The 18,024-nt window shown below is 42.6% G+C and overlaps 1 protein-coding gene across 1 annotated transcript; it reads left to right on the top strand.

Annotated features, from left to right (window-relative positions):
- The first annotated feature begins 138 nt into the window (after window positions 1–138).
- EIF3B (eukaryotic translation initiation factor 3 subunit B) lies at window positions 139–16,930 on the top strand. Its single transcript, XM_051777114.1, has 19 exons — window positions 139–1,198; window positions 4,334–4,526; window positions 5,575–5,694; window positions 5,785–5,842; window positions 6,474–6,602; window positions 7,627–7,784; window positions 8,411–8,542; window positions 8,644–8,710; window positions 9,259–9,305; window positions 10,099–10,309; window positions 10,832–10,904; window positions 11,381–11,503; window positions 12,011–12,089; window positions 12,933–13,071; window positions 13,499–13,624; window positions 14,101–14,178; window positions 14,643–14,751; window positions 15,207–15,324; window positions 16,341–16,930. The coding sequence occupies exons 1-18, from the start codon at window positions 712–714 to the stop codon at window positions 15,308–15,310; spliced, it is 2,433 nt and encodes an 810-aa protein (XP_051633074.1). The 5' UTR covers window positions 139–711; the 3' UTR covers window positions 15,311–15,324; window positions 16,341–16,930.
- The last annotated feature ends 1,094 nt before the right edge of the window (window positions 16,931–18,024 follow it).

The raw sequence follows: 18,024 nt of genomic DNA, 5'->3' as shown, positions 1-18,024 counted from the left end.
CTCCCGCGCTCGCCGCGCCCCGGCACAAACGGGGCGGTGTCCGTGCAGCGCCCCGCGCCTCCCCTCTCTGCACCAGCTTGGTAGCGCCCGCGCGCGCGCCCCGCCAGCCTTCGGGCGAGCCCATGGCGGGCGGTTTGCAGGGGGGAGACGGAGAGTGTTTCGCGCCAGTGCGCCCTCCTGTCACCGCCTGCGCAGCGCTGAGCAGCGGCATCCGCTGAGCGGCCGCACACGCAGGGAGGTTTCACTGTGTGCCAGTCCAGTTAAATGTCACGGCGCCTCGCGCCTCCCGAAAAATGGTTCGGCCGGGCCCAACCCCAGTAGAATGGAAGGAAGCGCCATCTTGGGCTCGACCACAGCAGGCATGAAATAGGGGCGCCAGAAGTGCGGTGGGGTGAAAACGAGGGGGAGCCGCCGCTCGCTAAGGAAAATAAGGGTAGCAAAGTGTCCGAACCCTTCTGAGGACGGAGCAGGAGAAGACGGCCGTAGTAGTGGCCGCGGCGGTGGGCGGGAGCCGCGGCGGGGATAAGGACCTCCCCCCTCCCACCCCGCGCGCGTTGGTAAGCGCCGGCGCGCGCGGGCCGCTGGGCCTGGCGCACATGGTCCGGCCGTAGGAGCCGCCCCGCACCCCCCCTCCGACCGACCGGGCACCGCACCGGGCACCGCACCGAGTACCAGGCACCGCACCGGGCACCGCGCCCGCCGCCGACCCCCATGCAGGACACCGAGGAGAGCCCGGCTGCCGCCGCGCCGCCCGGCGCGCAGGGCCCCGCCGAGGACCCCGAGCACACGGACGCGCCCGCGCCGCCGGCGGAGCCGCCGCCGCAGCAGCAGGAGCAGCAGGAGGAGGAGGAGGAAGAAGAGGAGGAGGAGGATAATGATGATGGAGGCGAGTCCGAGGCGCCGCCGGGGCCCCCCGAGCCGCCGCCGCCCGCCGAGGAGCCCGAGCAGGAGCAGCCGCCGGCGGAGCCGAAGCCGCCGTCGGGCCGGGAGAGCCCCGCCAAGGCCGAGGCCGAGGCCGAGCCCCAGGCCGGGGCCGAGCCCGCGGCGGAGCCCCAGCCCGAGCAGCCGCCGCCGGCCCAGGCCGAGCCCAGCGCGGCGCAGCAGAACGGGGAGGCCGCGCCCGCCGCCCCCGCCGAGCCCGAGGACGAGATTTCCTTCAGCGACCCCGAGGACTTCGTGGACGACATCAGCGACGAAGGTGCGGGCCGGGAGGGGCCGTGGGAGCGCTCCGGGGACCCTGGCCCTGCCCGGAGCTGGGGGAGCCCGTGGGGGGCCGGGTGAGCCCGGGCTGGGAACGCTCTGCCCCGACCCCTGGGGATGCTGGTGGTACCCAGCACGGTCTGCATCGCGTTAGAACATGTGTTGTTCTAAAAGGTGCCGTTAAAGGTGTTTTAAAATCTACTGTTAAACTTAAGGTATCAATCTCTGGGCTCCTCTCAAAGAGGGGAGTCGTCAACTCGTGCCCCTTCCCTTTGCCTCCATTAGTTGAACTCAGCTGTAAACCCAGAAGTTTTAAATGGTTGGCGCGGTGGTTGCAAACTGGGTTTTCATCGTTCTCGGGGTTTTTTAGCATGCATCCAGAGTGAAATCTGTAGGTAAATAGCACTGGTTTCAGAAGAGTTACTCTTCATGAAGATGTGACATAGGTAGTTTGTGACAAGGAAATAGGGAAAAGTTGTTTCTTGCAGTGGAAAATTCCAACCCAGGCTCTTTTAGAAGTATTGAATATTACCTGCCTTAGAATGGCAAAGCTGTTGTGTAACTGCACAGACAATCAAGGAAATACCTGATTTCAGCATACAGGAATTAGAACTCTATTTTGCTGTTTTTCTGATAAATCTTTCTCGATAAAATGTCTTGGTTTTAATTAGCAAAAGCACTTATTTGACCAATATTTGTTCAGTATATGTGCTGTTGTAGGGACTCATGTACGTGCCTCCTGCATGTTTTGGGTCCGTTACACGTATCAGAACTAGAAAAATGTTTCTAAAGCACGTGACTGTAAATCAGTCAGTTATTAAATTGGTGGAATACAGGTAATACATCTGCCTTCTAGTGTTCCAGGCCTGTGTTTAGCTTAATAAAATAGCAGCCAAATATCTTAGATTAAGAAAGTGTTTGCTGTTCTCAGTATAGTAGTTGTATTGCTCTTTGAACTTGTACATTTGTTCCTTAAAGAGACTTTGGCTTGGATTCTTTTTGTTTAGTTAAGTGTTTGCTTGATACACTTGGTCTACATCTCAGATTGGTATGTTCAGTTCTTTCTTCAGAAACTGGGCATATTTTCCATCCTCACCTGTTTTATTTGTTAATTAATTTGGCTAACTTCTCAGCTGTATGAATAATCCAGTGTTAGTGGCTGAATTACAGTGTTTAAGTTTAGTCAGCCTTGCTGGTCTGGCTTTCCCATCTGTGTGTTACTTCATGAGTTTCCTTATTCTTTTCCCCTTATCCTGATGCCTCCCCAAGGAGAAAGGCAGCCCATCAGTGTCACTGATCAAGGCTCAGGATAACATCCATCCTCAGGAACACCTGTGAGGTGGCCCAGCTTTGGGACTGGACCATCTCAGATCCATTCCTTCAGCTTTTTTCCCCAGAGTGGTGGTGGCAGGGCAGAGCAGCTGACCCAAGTTAAAGCAGGAGAAGGGGGTGTGTTGGACAACCACTTAGGTGCAATGAAGCTCAGATAATGACAGTGGTCCTTAAAATACTGCCAGCTGAAGATAGCCATGTACCCACCACACCCTGCTTCCCTTCTGGGTGCAATAAGAGCTGGCTAAACCAGCTTCTTACCCTTTGAAGATTCCTTTGTTCACAATTTTGAATTTAAGGCAGAGGAAGGGCACAGTGTAGGAATTTGTTTTCACTCTGTTACAGTTTTGATTCAAGACAGGGTGTTGCATTCTTGCACAGGAATCTTAACACACATTCCTTGGCTTGTCTGAAGGGCTACAAAGTCTTTTATGAGAAGTGGTTGTGAAAAAATGACTAATGGAGCCTTAAAATCATCCTTTTGTGTTTTGGTTTGTTTTTTTTTTCCTTTTTTTTCGTCTTGTAGACTTCTATGGAAATGTCCTTGTGGGACATGCTTTCGTTTTATGTATTTTATATTGTTAATTGTAGTTCCTACATGCACATGGAGAGCATCTTTTTGAGTAATAAATGCTACAAACAACAACATTCTGTGAGTACTACATAATCTTGGTGGTAATGGCCTAAACATTTTTGGAGCCCCAGATCAGTGCAAAGCATCATGTGTAATAACCTGTTGAAGGTTAAAGTTATAGAAAGCAAAGGTTTTCTGGTAGTTCAAAGTAAGCATATTTCTTGTATTTCTTCACTGCTAGAGATCTTTCCAGTGGTGTTTCTGGGCAGAATAATTTGTAGAATTCCCAAACCAGCAAAAATCTATAAAAATGTCTTCAAAATATCAGTGTATCCAACACCCTTTTTAGTTTGTTCTCATATTTTAAATATTTCTTGGATTTTTTCCCTTGTCTGTGAATGCCATATATAGTTTGAGTTTCCAAGTTTTATCCTTGTTCAAATTCAAAAGTATAGTGGCATGAACTTATTTTCTGTGTGGTCTTGTATTTTATAGTGCTTTTCACATGAAACTTACTGCAGATATTCAGGAATTTATATAATTGAAGAATATCCACAGTGTGAAAAGGTGTGTGTCATGTCTGCACTGAAGGCTTAAATATGGCTTTAAGTGTCTTGTCCTAGACCTTTATTTTTGTGTTTAATTAAAGGTTTAGAAGGAGTGCAAGTTCTTAATTATAGTGATGCTGAGACATGCAGAGCTTCCAGTATGGCACATAGTTTTGAATTAGGCTAAAACTTGTGTAATTCAGGAGGGAGGTACATGGTACTTTTTTTTTCCCCCCTCGAAGTCCTCTGGTTATAAGTCGAGCAAGGGGACTAAGCAGAGTTTGGGTAGTAAATCTTACAGTTGTCTGTGCTGTTGTCAGTTTTGAGGACTTTGTGAGCCAGTTCCATCTCCTGAAAAAAAAGGTAATAGTGCAGGTGTTGATGATCACAATGTAAGGTATTTCTTTAACAGACTTCAAGAGTTGGCAGCTTGAAATTTGTCACAAAGCCACATAATCACGTCACTGAGGCAGAAAGTGCTGTTGGAGTGTTGTGTGTTCCCTTCAGTGGTTTCTCTGATAGAATGTTCATCCACTGCCAAGTTTCTTAAATAATTCTTTAAATTTCCTCAGATTTGGAGCCGTTCTGTTCTGTTCCTCTCACTATTCTTTCCATCTTTGTCTTCCTCCTGCACGTTGCAGACGGGTGCCTTAGTTTCCTGTGTGTGCTGTCTTTGCAGAACTGCTTGGTGATATCCTGAAAGATCAGCCCCAGGAAGCAGATGGGATAGACTCGGTGATTGTCGTGGATAATGTTCCCCAGGTTGGGCCAGACCGACTTGAGAAACTGAAGAATGTCATCCACAAAATATTTTCCAAGTTCGGTAAAATTATCAATGAATTTTATCCAGAAGCAGATGGGAAAACAAAAGGGTAAGTCATGATAACTCCAATTAACAGGATTGAAGCACAGCTCTGACTTTGCCTTGATTATTGGTGTAAATACTTTATGGCCAGTTTTTATGATGACCTCATAGTCATTATTATCACCTGCTTCTACCTTAGTCTGTACAATCCTGACATCTCATCTCAGTGACACACAAGTGTGTGAGGGAGCTGAGAAGCTTAATAGCTCATTAGGCTCCAATGTGGAGCATGGCAGGAATTAATTATGGAAACAGTTTAACTGGGTTTGAAAGACAGATTTCTGTGCAGTACTACATGAGTGGTTTTATGTTAAATTTCTGCTCTGACCGATCAATGAGTTAAAGGTCCACTTGAGTTAAAAACTTAGTTGCAGCAAATGTACTAAGTAATGCAAAATAGGCTGTCAGTATATGTAGCATATATTGCTGAGTATTGGAGGAATACATAGTTTGGAAGGCATAAAAAAAGTGAGTTTTGTGGAGTGGATAGGTTGTTGGTTCTCTGAGGTCAGTGTGAGAAGGATGAGAAAATTATTCAGTCTCTGTGTTCGTGCCTCTCTTTGAGGCAATGTCTGGTGCTGTTCAGGATACAGTTAGTTTTAAGTCTGCTGGGCTACCAGCTGGGTTGGATCAGTGGCCAGAAGGAAGCTGAGTTGTGTAATTGAAACAAGAGTGGTGCTTTGCTGTGCCTGTGACAGCAACAGTTACAACTCCTAAACATGATGTGTCATTCAGCTGGGGAGAGCTGCAGACTTAACTTGCCTGTTCCTGGCTCTCATTGTTGTCCTGTGTCGTGTTGAATTTGCATTCATCACTGACTCTGGCCCATTCAGAAAGGATATCTGATTAATTGAGGTCAGGCCAATAGAGCTAAAAAAGTGCATGTGTGCCTGTGGCCAAAATGGAGATTAATTGCCTTTGACCCTAATTGGCTAGGGACAAGACAAGAAGTTATTTTGTAGATGCTCAGTACTGAATTCTTAATTTATCCCCATTATTATGAGCTGGTTCTGTAGTCAACAAGGTCTTCCTGCTTTGGTCTTCCTTCCCTGTAGGTACATCTTTCTGGAGTACATGTCTCCATCTCACGCAGTGGATGCTGTGAAGAATGCAGATGGATACAAACTGGATAAGCAGCACACCTTCAGAGTCAACCTTTTCACAGACTTTGATAAGTGAGTGCAGCCGTTGTGGGTATCTGTAGATTTGGGATTTCTAATCAAGAGTGCCTGTGTGGAGTGTAACCAGCCTAATTGCTCTTTCAGGTACATGACAATCAGTGATGAATGGGAAATCCCTGAGAAACAGCCATTTAAGGATTTGGTAAGGAATTTCTGGAAAAGTGGAAGAAATATTCAGCATAATATTAAATGGTTGCTTCATTGCTGGAGTGTCCATATGAAAATAGAAACGATGTGTTCATAGTGTTATAAGTAGCAGTGGGAATCACATGCTCCTGTTCCTTAGTTTTCACTGTCATAAAGTGACAGGAAGAACTTTGTGGTTCTGCTTAGTAGTTCCACATTGTGTAAAGCTTAAGAGTAAATAACAGTTTTGCACAAATAATTTAAAAATAGATTTTCAAAAGCATCTTTTTGTATTTTTAGTTGTTTGAGGCAAACTTTGGTGTTTGTTACCAGTAACTTTGTAAATGGTCTGGTGGAAGGGATAGGGTTTAAAAAAAAATAAAATTAACAACAAACCCAATAAGATATTTTACACAAGAAATATTAAACATCATCAAACCACCTTGAAGGTCCACCTATTCATGATGTGCTCTCTTAGCCTTGGTTGGAGTTCTTTAATTTAACTTCAAAAACTTGCTTGCAGTGGTAAGACCCCAAAGCTGCACACTCTGGTGAGACCAACTTCCCCCTGCCAGGTAGATACTAATTTGGGGAACTTATCTTAGCCTTTGACTCACTAAAAATCTTCTTGCTTCTGTTTTTCTTAGGGGAATCTCCGATACTGGTTGGAAGATCCTGACTGTAGGGATCAGTACAGTGTCATCTTTGAGTCAGGAGACCGGACCTCCATTTTTTGGAATGACATCAAGGAACCTGTTCAAATTGAGGACAGAGCAGTGAGTGTCCTGGAAGTGCTGTACATGGCAGATACACTGTCAGTCTCCTTCCTTCGTATTATGACATTGCAGCTTTTTAATTAAAAAAAAAATCTTTTTCCCATTGCTGAAATACTTTTCCTTGTGAAGAGTGGTGAAACCACATCATTTAAGATTAGACTTAGCTGCTTAGGTAAAAGAAATGTGGAGTGAACTTCTGGAGTTTGTGGTGGTGTTTGTTTTTTTGAACTGGTCCATGATGCCCATTAGTTTCCTTCATCTCTCTGTTACAGGTGATTCAGAAAGACCTGAAATGCAAAGTCAGAGTTTGAGGAGCACTAGTCATTAGAGCTGAATGTGTGCCTATGTTTGCTGCTTCACATGACTTCTTGCTTTTGTGCTGACTACAGAGGTGTTAAAGAGGAATAGCTGGTTTGGTAATGGCATATAAAAGGGAGAGTTAGTCTGTCTGCCTGTCTGCTGCAGGCACTTGACTTGCTGGGAACTGTTAGGACCTAGCAGCATTTTCCTTAATAACCATTGTGCATTACAGTAGAAAGAAGTTGGCTTTGGGATGGTGAGAATATTTGCTCATCACTGTGGTCACTGGCTGTGCTCTGTATTGCTGAAACCTCTCTAACTTAGCTGAAGGTCAAGAGCTGTGTTGTTAAGAAACTTGAAATACTTACCCTTCCTTTTGAGAAAAGTTGTTACCAGGGCTGAAAGACAACAAGGAACCCCAGACCTGTTAGGTGGGTTTAGTTGTTATTATACAAAGGTTGTCACTGTACCTGGAATATGTTTTTGGTGATCAGTAAGTTGAAAAGGTCTCAACTGGCAGTTTTCAACCTGAAGAATAAGTACCCATACCTTATGTGCATGAAATTAAACTCCACAGCTGGTCCAAGGTATCACGAATTCTAAGATCTTCACTTAGTAAATGGATTTTCAAAATGTGATGCTGCAAGCCACACGCTGATTGTTTCCCTTTTTTGGGAATACAACATGAAATTAAACCTTTGTGTGTATTTTTTTTTTCAATCAGAGGTGGACAGAGACCTACGTGCGTTGGTCCCCCAAAGGTACCTACTTGGCCACGTTCCACCAGAGAGGCATCGCACTGTGGGGTGGAGAGAAGTTCAAGCAGATTCAGAGGTTTAGTCACCAAGGAGTGCAGCTTATTGACTTCTCACCTTGTGAAAGGTATGGAGCATGGCATTGGGTAAGGGGTCAAAAGCATGAGGCATTAGTAGCATCCTCCAAATCTGTAGTGCTGAAACGAATTCCTTAAGCCTTCTTTAATATTAAAGAGCTCTTGAGAGAAGGCTAAAATAATTCCAAGACTGAGATGCATCTTCTGTTGGTAGTTTTCAAGCAAGATATTTGGAAGCAGTTAGGTTTTATGCTTTATTGTACTAAAGAGAGGTTATCTATCTTTAAATGGAGAAGTTTTGCAAACCTGTAGTTTGGGTTGGATAAGGTCAATAGATTCATGTTTGGTTCAAAACCAATGAAGTTCTTGTGTCAAAGCTATATATTAGGTAACAGTGTATTTGATGAGTTCCCCTTCCTTGTAACATCAACATGGAAAGACTTGCACATAAATCTGGAGTCTTTTCACCCAGAGGGATGCCAGGGAAATACTGTGTCTTGGAAGCTTTCTCCTCCTTTGTCGTGCTTTTCCTATTTTTCCCTCCTCTCTGAAAAATCCCGTTAGAGAAACTGCTGTTTGCAAGTGCATGGTATTTAAATATTACTTGGATGAAAGCCTTATGGTACTGACATACCAGATGAAGTTCCAATTGTGAAATTAATTATTTCTTTTGTAGGTATTTAGTGACCTTCAGCCCTTTGATGGACACGCAGGATGACCCTCAGGCCATCATCATCTGGGATATTCTGACTGGCCAAAAGAAGCGAGGATTCCACTGTGAAAACTCAGCTCACTGGCCTATTTTTAAGTAGGTTGAGAAGTAGAATTAGAGTAGAGAGCTTAGTCCCAGACTTCTTCCTTTATTAAAAAGGCAGTTCCAAATTAATATTTTTTTTCTTTTTTGCTTAGATGGAGTCATGATGGTAAATTCTTTGCTCGAATGACTTCAGATACCCTCAGCATCTATGAAACACCTGTAAGTTCTTCCTTTTTTTTTTTTTTATAATGCTTATTGCATTACAATGTCAGTCTTTCCTGTGGTTTTCAGTAATGCACTTTAGAGCTGGGCTTAGAGGGAAGAAATCAGTTTGCTCTTGTCTTGTTCTTTGCTGGGTGAAAAACTTTATCTGAGTGTGACAGTAAATTTCACACCACATCTAGAAGGATTAGACAGCTCAATATACTACTTATAAAAATCAGTAGGATCAAGGTTATGTGATTCCTCCCAGCTCTCAGTAGCAGGTGAGTACCGAAGTACCCAAAAGCACTATAAATTGCAGCCTAATCTATTCTGTTTTGCTTTTTCTTTATCATTCAAGCTGCTGTACCTACTAATTATCTACAACAATTTTTATTTTGTTTGTGATTGTGGTTGCATATGTTTATAATAAAAAATAGTGATGCAGGAGCTCTGAAAGCTACAGAATTTCCTAGTTTCTGTGGTCTAGTGATGAGAGTAGAAGGTATATGTGTACATATAAGAATGCTACTAACTTGAAAATTTGTCCTTCTCTCCTCTTTTAGTCTATGGGTTTGTTGGACAAAAAGAGCTTGAAAATCAATGGGATAAGGTGAGTCTATTCCTTTGTAAACATGACTGCTCTCTTTAATTGTAATCTTTTTTTCTGTGGCTTTGTTATGGGGAGAGGAATCTTCAGACTGTTAACCAGAGCAAAAGGCCTTCTATGCTGAGGTGGTTAAATTAGACAAGCTGGGAAAAAGAGATGGGAAACTCTCCATTCATCAGTGAACACAGTTGACAGCTTCTGTGCTTTGAAATGCTCTGTGGAACTGCTTAATCCAGGGTCTAGCTTGGGAGTCCTGTTCCTTGTCTACCAAACCAGACTGGAATGCAGTTTGTTAGGGAATATCTCCCTAATGGGGTTGGTGTGCTGGCTTAGAGCAGTGTGCTGTGTACTGCCTGGTTTGTGCTTGTCTGCACAAGAGACACTGACTCCTGTGAGAGTTTTTGAAGTACTTCTCTGTGAAGCAACAAGAAAATTAAGTGTACCCAGGTGCAAGAAGATTCTCACCAGGGTAATTTAATAGGGTTGGGTTTGGGGGTTTTTTTTGGCTCATTGGTTTAATCAGCCTGGTTTTAGATCTTTGGTGGTTCCTCTGTGTGTCACCTCTGCTTTTCAGTAAAATGTACTGTCCTGATATAGCAAATTTAAATAGCAGTTTAAAAATTTGTTTTGGTGTTGTTATATGTAAGGTTATTAAGTTGCCCTCAGTTATTGCCTTTTATATTGAGAGTTGATATTTGTCTGCAACATTCAGATACAATGAGAGAAAATGGTTTCTGCTTGCAGTATCTCTTAACTAAAAATTAAAATGGCCTAATTTTTAACTTTGTTCCTGTAGAGATTTCTCATGGTCTCCAGGTGGTAACATAATTGCTTTCTGGGTGCCTGAGGACAAAGACATCCCAGCAAGAGTGACTTTGATGCAGCTGCCTTCTAGACAAGAAATTCGTGTGCGGAATTTGTTCAACGTAGTAGATTGTAAACTGCACTGGCAGAAGAACGGGGACTACCTGTGTGTGAAGGTAGACAGGACTCCCAAAGGCACACAGGTAGGTGGATTCTGATTTTATTGGTAAAATTTGGTTGTATCTCATGCTGACAGTGCTGCAGACAATGTAAACTGTATCATGCAAAAGCTATTTTTCTTTTTTTTTTCCACTTGAATTTGAAGCAAAGAGGAAAATCTGTGTAGTGATTGTATCCAGGATTTGCTTTGACTTTAGTGGCCTCTTGGACTTGAGTGAGAGCTCTGTGCCTCAACTATTTTTCCTACTCACAGTTAAGCAGCTGTTCATGCAGCACAGTGTGCCATATGTTTATCTGTCCTAATTAAATTTCATAACAGTCTGAAAAGCATCAAATGCTTTTGTACAATTATTAAGTTATTCTTTATCAGAACAGAAATTTGGAATGTGTTTGGTAAGGAGGCATATATCTGCTCTCATTAAAGGAACAAACCTTGACTCTTATTATGACAGGCTAATTGTGTAGTTGTCCTTCTATGCCTAGTGATAAAATTATTTACTCTGCTCTTTTTGTGCTGGATAAAAAGCTGATTTTGGCCTTTACAGGGAGTAGTGACCAACTTTGAAATATTCCGCATGAGAGAGAAACAGGTGCCAGTGGATGTGGTAGAAATGAAAGGTAATGCCACATATTTCCTTACTTTTGAGCTTTAACTCTCTGGTATGGACACAGAATTCTGTGTTTCTAAGAAATTCCTGTCAGCATTTGACATAATCAGGGAATTAACTCTTTGGAACTAAATTATTAATGTGCAGGACATTTCCTGTAAAAATGAGAAATCAAAACTTCTGTTGTTACTGGGGCTTGTGACTGACTTGAAAGATTACAAAACTGAAAATGTCTTAGTAATGACATATTAATATAATAATGACTGTATTTTGTAGAAGATGGAGGACTTTATAGCTATAGTTGGAAACACTTCCCATAACTCCCTGCAATTGCCTTATCAACCTGTGTTTTAAAAGAGAGTCTGTATGGCAAAGTCTATAAACTGAAGGGTTCCGTCTCTTAAGCATTTTGTTTTTCTCTGGTAACTGCTTGAAACCAGAGGTTTGTATTGTCCTTTGACAGAGTTTTAACTCCTTTTTTTACAGAAAGCATCATAGCCTTTGCTTGGGAACCAAATGGAAGCAAGTTTGCTGTGTTGCATGGAGAAACTCCACGAATTTCAGTTTCCTTCTACCATGTTAAAAACAACGGGAAAATAGAACTCATAAGTAAGTGACCGAAAAACAAGTGAAAGTGCAGGTACTAAGCATTTTACATGGCAATAGATGCAGTCAACTCAAAATAGTGGCTTTCTTTGGTGGATAGTGTGGGAGTTGCTGCTATGTCCAACACTGTATTCCAGAAATTAACTTCCTGGTGACAACTGAACTGTTACCAGAGTAAGCCCAGTGCCTGGGAATAAAAGGCCTATGAGTCAGAATAATTTTTGTGGCTTTGGGAAGCTCATGTGAGGCAATAGCACAGATTTGGCTCACTTTAGATAAAATTTATTCCCAAGGATGTGTTGGAGTCTTCTGATCTCTTTTATCTGCCAGCTCTGGATGTCCTGGTGCTACTGCGTTTTGTCTGTAGAAGTGAAGAGCTAAGGGCTGTTTTTAGGACTTGCTTGCAGAGTTTACAAATGACTTTTGAGGAATCAGTGGGGTTGATGCTTGTAAAATAACTGATGGTGTTGGATTGAGATCTCTTTCTGAATTTGCCTGGTTTGTTTTCAGAAACGTTTGACAAACAGCAGGCGAACACGATATTCTGGAGTCCCCAAGGGCAGTTTGTAGTGTTGGCTGGCCTCAGAAGGTGAGTATTTCAGAGGCTGCTGAACATCACCACTTCCATTTTAAGGAGGAAGAGAGTATCTCACCAAGAAGTGTTTGGTGTCTCTGTGAACATTGATTACTGTGTAATCCTGATACAGCTTTGCAAAAGCAAAGGAAGAGCAGAGGTGCAACTTCACGATATAGCTTAGTCCTTTGTAACTTTCACTTGCTATTTTTTGCCACATCAAATGGAGAATGTATTTTTTCAACAGAAAAGTGGACATTAAGAAACACCTTTCAACTGTTAGAGTTAAATACTGACTCTAAACTAATCCAGTTTGCACCATATACGTGGCTCTTATGCATTTGTTGCCGTAGCTTTGTGCCCCTTCATGGGCAATACCTGTTAGTGACAGTGCTATTTTGTGAAAGAGTTACCAGGAGCTTCACTTCAGAGCAAGCAAAAATTATTTTTATTAACCAGTCGAGTAATATTTGCCTTCACATGCTTTGAGATGAGCGCTGTGTTCATCTTAGAATTCCTTTTTTTTCTTTAATCTCTTCGTCACTGCTAAAATATGTCTAAGCACATGATTTTTAAGCTTTGATTTTAACTTGCCCAGAGTATGTTTTCACTCTGACTTTAAACCATTTTATTTATAATCTTAAAGGTCACTGAACATAGAAACAAAAGTGTCACTCTTACTTGGAGGCTTGTTTTTATCCATCACGTTATTTCCTAGCCACAGAACCTGTCTCTTGGTTGCGGTGGAAATTTATCTTTGTACTGAGGAGTTTTAGGGATGCAGCTTGTGAAATGCTTTAAAAAAATGACCAGGCTACATTAGTGTGTAAAACAATCTGTCCTGTTTTGTCTTTGCAGCATGAATGGTGCCTTAGCATTTGTTGATACGTCTGACTGCACCATGATGAACATCGCGGAACACTACACGGCCTCGGACGTGGAATGGGATCCTACGGGCAGATACATCGTGACTTCTGTGTCTTGGTGGAGCCACAAGGTACTGATGCCTTTTTAAGTTCATGAGTCTAAACTGAGTGTCCTTTTTCTGAATTTTCACTATGCCTTTAGCAGTTTAAAACTCAGTCTCCTGGTGGTCCGCACGGAACAACAGGATTTATTGCACCTGTCATTGCTTTTGCATGCTTACAGCCACTGCACTGTAATCCTCTCCTGTACAAATAACAGGATCTGAGACTTTAGAATATGACAGAGGATTGACTAAATTTCAAACTGTTGTAATCTCCAGAAGGCAACTTCTTGAAAAGATTCAGTGGAACAAATATTTTGCTGAGGATTTTGGCTTGTGCAGGGAAGGCACTAACAAAAGCACATTCCGGTTCTCTTGGCTGATCGTGCTGATGGAGTGAGGACTACAGTGTGAAGTTATAGCTTACCTTGGCTGAGCTAGTGCACTCCTCTTCCAGGTGGACAATGCCTATTGGTTATGGACCTTCCAAGGCCGTCTGCTTCAGAAAAACAATAAAGACAGGTTCTGTCAGCTGCTCTGGAGACCACGACCAGCTACCCTGCTCAGTGAGGATCAGATAAAGGTAGTGTATTCCACTTTGTGCTGACATTGATTTGGTGTATAAGCATACTTGGTTTCTCCTTCTTAAGGATGAGGCTTGTTATGCAACTGCCTTTTGCCCTGAATGTGTGAAAAAACATATTTCTGTACGAGACCTCACTTCTGGGAATGGCTGTAAATATTAACTGTATTTTAAGCTCAGAATAGAAATGGTTACCAGTTGTTCTTAGAGTTAGGGTACAGTGGAACGTTATAAATAATACTCAAATTGTATTTAGCTGTCCAGACTTCACTGGTTGCATGTGTACAGAAGCATTTACATGATCTGTATGGCAGGAAAAACAAACAAAATTGTAGTGAAGGGAAATTGCCTTGCAGGGAGACATTTTTCAAAAAAGCATAGCCTGCTTAGGCCTACCAGAGGAACTCTTAGAAAAGATGATGGGTGTGATTGCTAGTCTTGATACTTTAATTGAAATAAAATTATCTGTTTTACAGCAAATTAAGAAGGACCTGAAGAAATACTCCAAGATATTTGAGCAGAAGGATCGCCTGAGCCAGTCCAAAGCTTCAAAGGCAAGATACTTTTGGAATATAATGTAGATGAAACTCTTGTAACCTGCCCTTAGTTATTTTGTAACGGTGAAGTGCAAGTTACATTTATTTTATAACAACCATCTGTGTTCATTTGAGTCCAGATGGTTAGAGTGGGTTCAATAGGTAGTTCAGAGAGATGCTGCTGAACTGTCAGGTTAAACTCAGTAATGAGTCTGGAGAGGGACTTGTGTTATCTCATTAAGCAAAGGTGGTAATATTTTGGAGTTCTTAGTGTGTTGCTTCATTAGTCTTTAAATTAAGAAAAGCTCTTCCAGTCACAAGAAAAGAACTCACCAAAACAGCTTTTTGATTACAGAAGAGAATCTTTTTTCTTTCAAGTCAGTAGGAAGTGTGCGTGTGAGAAGGTTTGACTTACTAGCACACGTGTTGCACGTGGGTTTGATTTACTGGGGAGGTTTAACAGCCTGTTCCTGGCTGTGCAGGAGCTGGTGGAGAGGAGGCGGACGATGATGGAGGAGTTCAGGAAGTACCGCAAGATGGCACAAGAGCTGTACATGGAGCAGCGGAACGAGCGCCTGGAGCTCCGCGGAGGTGAGCCATGGACAGGGCTTGGGAAGGGCTGCTGCTGGTTAACTGCTGCCTCTCACCCAATAAATACCTTGTCCTGGGGGTTTGTTCACTTCTCCTCTCCCTCTGTTTCCTGCTGAAGCGAGTCCCTTGTTCTCTGAAGGTTATTTGTACTTTTTTATTCTGAATCGTGACGGGATTTAAGGGGGGGCGGGGAAAGTATTGGCTTGACCTTGGGATAAAACTGTGAAGAGATTTGGATGTTGCATTTAACCAGAAAATCCCCAGAAGCCCTGTAGTGGAAGACATAATGCCTTGATTATCATTCAGTAAATTTAGCATGTATTTGTTATGAGTTAAAGCACCAAATACTTCTATTTTTCACTGCTGGTTTAAGGACTTTTTCTGCCAAGAGCATCAAATCTTTCCATTGCTGCCTTGTTTGATGTATTCAGTGTTAATATTTTTCTCCATTGCAGGGGTAGACACAGATGAGCTGGACAGCAATGTTGATGACTGGGAGGAGGAGACTGTGGAATTTTTTATCAATGAAGAAATTATTACCCTTGCAGAACCAGAGTAATTAATAAAACTGTGGTAAGATAACATAACTCTCAGTAGAGAGAAACTTTTTCAGTCAACTGTTGATATAGATTGGATAATTTGCTTGAGAGAGTCTGTTGCATGGGTGTATTGTTCTTTAAGTTGGTTTTCTCTGTGGTTAGAGGGGTCAAAAGCTTTTAGAGAACTGAGCAGACTACTCTATGTCCTGTTTTGCCAGAGAGATCAAACCCACAACAGAGTCAGGGTCAACCTCTGAACACAGTGTTTTGCAGACACTGTAAGTTCTGTCAGTAGGAGGAATTGTAGTTGGTATGAGAAAGGAATTTTGCCTTTTGAAAGGTTTACATGTTAGTTCAAGACCTGACAGCATTTAAATACTGTGTATTATACAGCAAGTTGACTGTGGGCTGATAAAAGTTTGAGTGAACTCAGCCATTGTTTTCTAGAGAAGTTGTCTAGAATTCAGATGGTAGCAGGTTTTTGTGTACTGTCTGTCATGGCTTCTTGCTGAAATCTTTTATTTAATCCAGGGCTTTTCCCAGTTGCTTTTTGTGAATTCATATTATATATTTAATCTTGAAAATGGAGGCTACTTTGAGCCCCTTGTAAGAAACGTCCTTTAGGGAGCTTAATGTTGAATTGAGGAGAAAAATTACTTTGCTAGTGAAGGCATGTGTAGGATCTCACTTAAGGAAGAGGAAGGGGAGACTGGAAATGTGCCTTTTGCAGCTGTAAGTCACCCTGTAGCTCTTTAGCCTCCAGATATCTTAAGGAGCTCAAGTGAAACATGTACCTCTTGGAGTTGTAGAAAATTTAATAGCCTTGATGCCTTCGAATATATTTGGATCTGGCTTATCTGTGTCCCTTACATGGGAAATCTTTTTATGGAAGAGAGAGAGAGAGAAGCTGCTTAGTGTATGGATTTAAACAAACATGAGTTCAGGAAGAGGTGAAACACAAGCTGATGTAGTCTTTCACCAGCTGGCAGAGGTTGAGCTGTTGGTATAAAAGCACAGTAACTAACTCACCTCTTCTTTCCTTTTCTGCAGCACCACCAGATCTTGTGCTGAAAAGAAGTTTGTTCATTTTCCGAAAGCCTATATCAACTTTGGAATTCTTTATCCATATTCTTGCACTCTGGAAGGGTGGATGCACCAGATTTTCTCCATTCTGACACATTGTAGTGCCTTTAAGTCTTGCTGCCTGCTGCAGTGAGATACTGGAAAGGCGCTGCTTTTAAATCTTTATTCTTTATTTTTATTTTTATTTTTTTTTTTAGGGTTTGATTATTATTTTTTTTTTCTTTTTAAATCCACTACTACCAGTATTTACTTCCTGACCCCTGTGCAGTCCTTACCAGCTGGCAGTTTTTGCCTACTGCCAGTGAGGTGGGATTCACCAGTGCACCTCTGTCTCACACGCACGATGTTCCAGTTTCAGGACTCTTTCCGTGTCCCCAGGGCATGGACAGGTGTTCATTTCGTTTGGGGAAAAGTCAGCAGAACCATTTCTCGTATGATGTGTCTTAGTGTGCTGAAGCAGCACTACAGTGGGCTATATCCTCCTCCTTTCAGATTGTGAAAGGATGCCTCTCCCTCAAAGAGCTGAATATGGAAATAAAAGCAGACCTATACTAAAACCAGGCTGGCTACGCGTGGTTTGTAGGGAATCTTTCCCTGAGTGATCAAAGTCAAACACACCCACAGTAATAAGTGTGTGTTTGCTGTAATGACTGTATGGTTCTTTTGGATTTCTTTATCTTAGTTCCTCATGGCTCTTCCGGCTGTGTGTTGTGGTTGGTTTGTTTTTTACAATGTGGTACAGCTCATTAATCTGTCAAGTTGACCTGTTCACTCTAGTGGAGTGACTAGAAAATGACTGGATTTCTGGAACTGTTTGCAAACTGATAAAAGCCTCAGGAATTACTGGGTTAGTCTGTCTTATTCTTAAGCCTTGCAAACTTCCAGAGCAGTGCTCTGTATGCACACGCCTTGTGCTCCCTGTTACAGTACCTGGTTTCATTTCCAAAGACCTCTGTGCTCAGTGAGGAAAACTGTACCTAAAGGTGGTGCAGCAACTTCTCTCTATTTGTGTTTATGAGTAGAAATTCTTTCCTGGATATTGTCAGAGCAGTTAGAGATTGGCCTGCTCCTTGGCCTTAGAAGGGCAGGAGGAGAATGAGGATGTTCCTGTCTCCTCTCCTGGACTGGCCTGGGAAGTTGCTAAGGTCATCCCTCTTGACTGACTTCCTAAACCCTGAGCTCACTTGTATGGCAGTGTGGGAAGCAGACAGTACCCTCTGGGCACAGGGCAGAGCCAGTCAGCTGCAGGCAGCTCTGGTTTAGGGGTGTTTTCAGCACTCACTTTTTTTTTTGTTATTGGGTGAGCTTGCTGTGATAGCAAATGCACAAATCCCTTGGTTAACTCCCATGGCCCCTTCACCAGGAACTTTTCAAAATGATTTTTCCATAATCATGGTAGTGACCTAGTTTCAATAGTTCACTCTTTAACCAGAGGGTGTTGTTTTTCTGGAAGTCTGTATTAGTTTCCAGTGTTTTGCATTTGTTCATTCATAATCCATATAAAACATGTAGTTGATTAAAAGTTTTGTCCACAGTATTTCCCAAGCTCATTTCTCAACTTGACTGGAAAAAAACTTTCTAGAAGACTTTGTAGAAAAACAATGAGGAAGAACTTCCAACACATCAAAGATCTCTGGTGATAATAGAATGA

Source organism: Manacus candei, unplaced genomic scaffold (genome assembly GCF_025592945.1).
Source record: "Manacus candei isolate 608988 ecotype Guabito, Panama unplaced genomic scaffold, ASM2559294v1 h1tg000002l, whole genome shotgun sequence".
NCBI classification, from domain to species: domain Eukaryota; kingdom Metazoa; phylum Chordata; class Aves; order Passeriformes; family Pipridae; genus Manacus; species Manacus candei.
This window is presented reverse-complemented; position numbering and strand designations above follow the sequence as displayed.

Excerpts from the sequence above, each read along its gene's own strand:
- EIF3B (XM_051777114.1), top strand. The coding sequence starts at position 712 with ATGCAGGACACCGAGGAGAGCCCGGCTGCCGCCGCGCCGCCCGGCGCG. Across the intron at positions 8,543-8,643 it reads GCTCACTGGCCTATTTTTAA|ATGGAGTCATGATGGTAAAT; the intron begins GTAGGTTGAGAA and ends TTTTTTGCTTAG. Across the intron at positions 14,752-15,206 it reads GCGCCTGGAGCTCCGCGGAG|GGGTAGACACAGATGAGCTG; the intron begins GTGAGCCATGGA and ends TCTCCATTGCAG.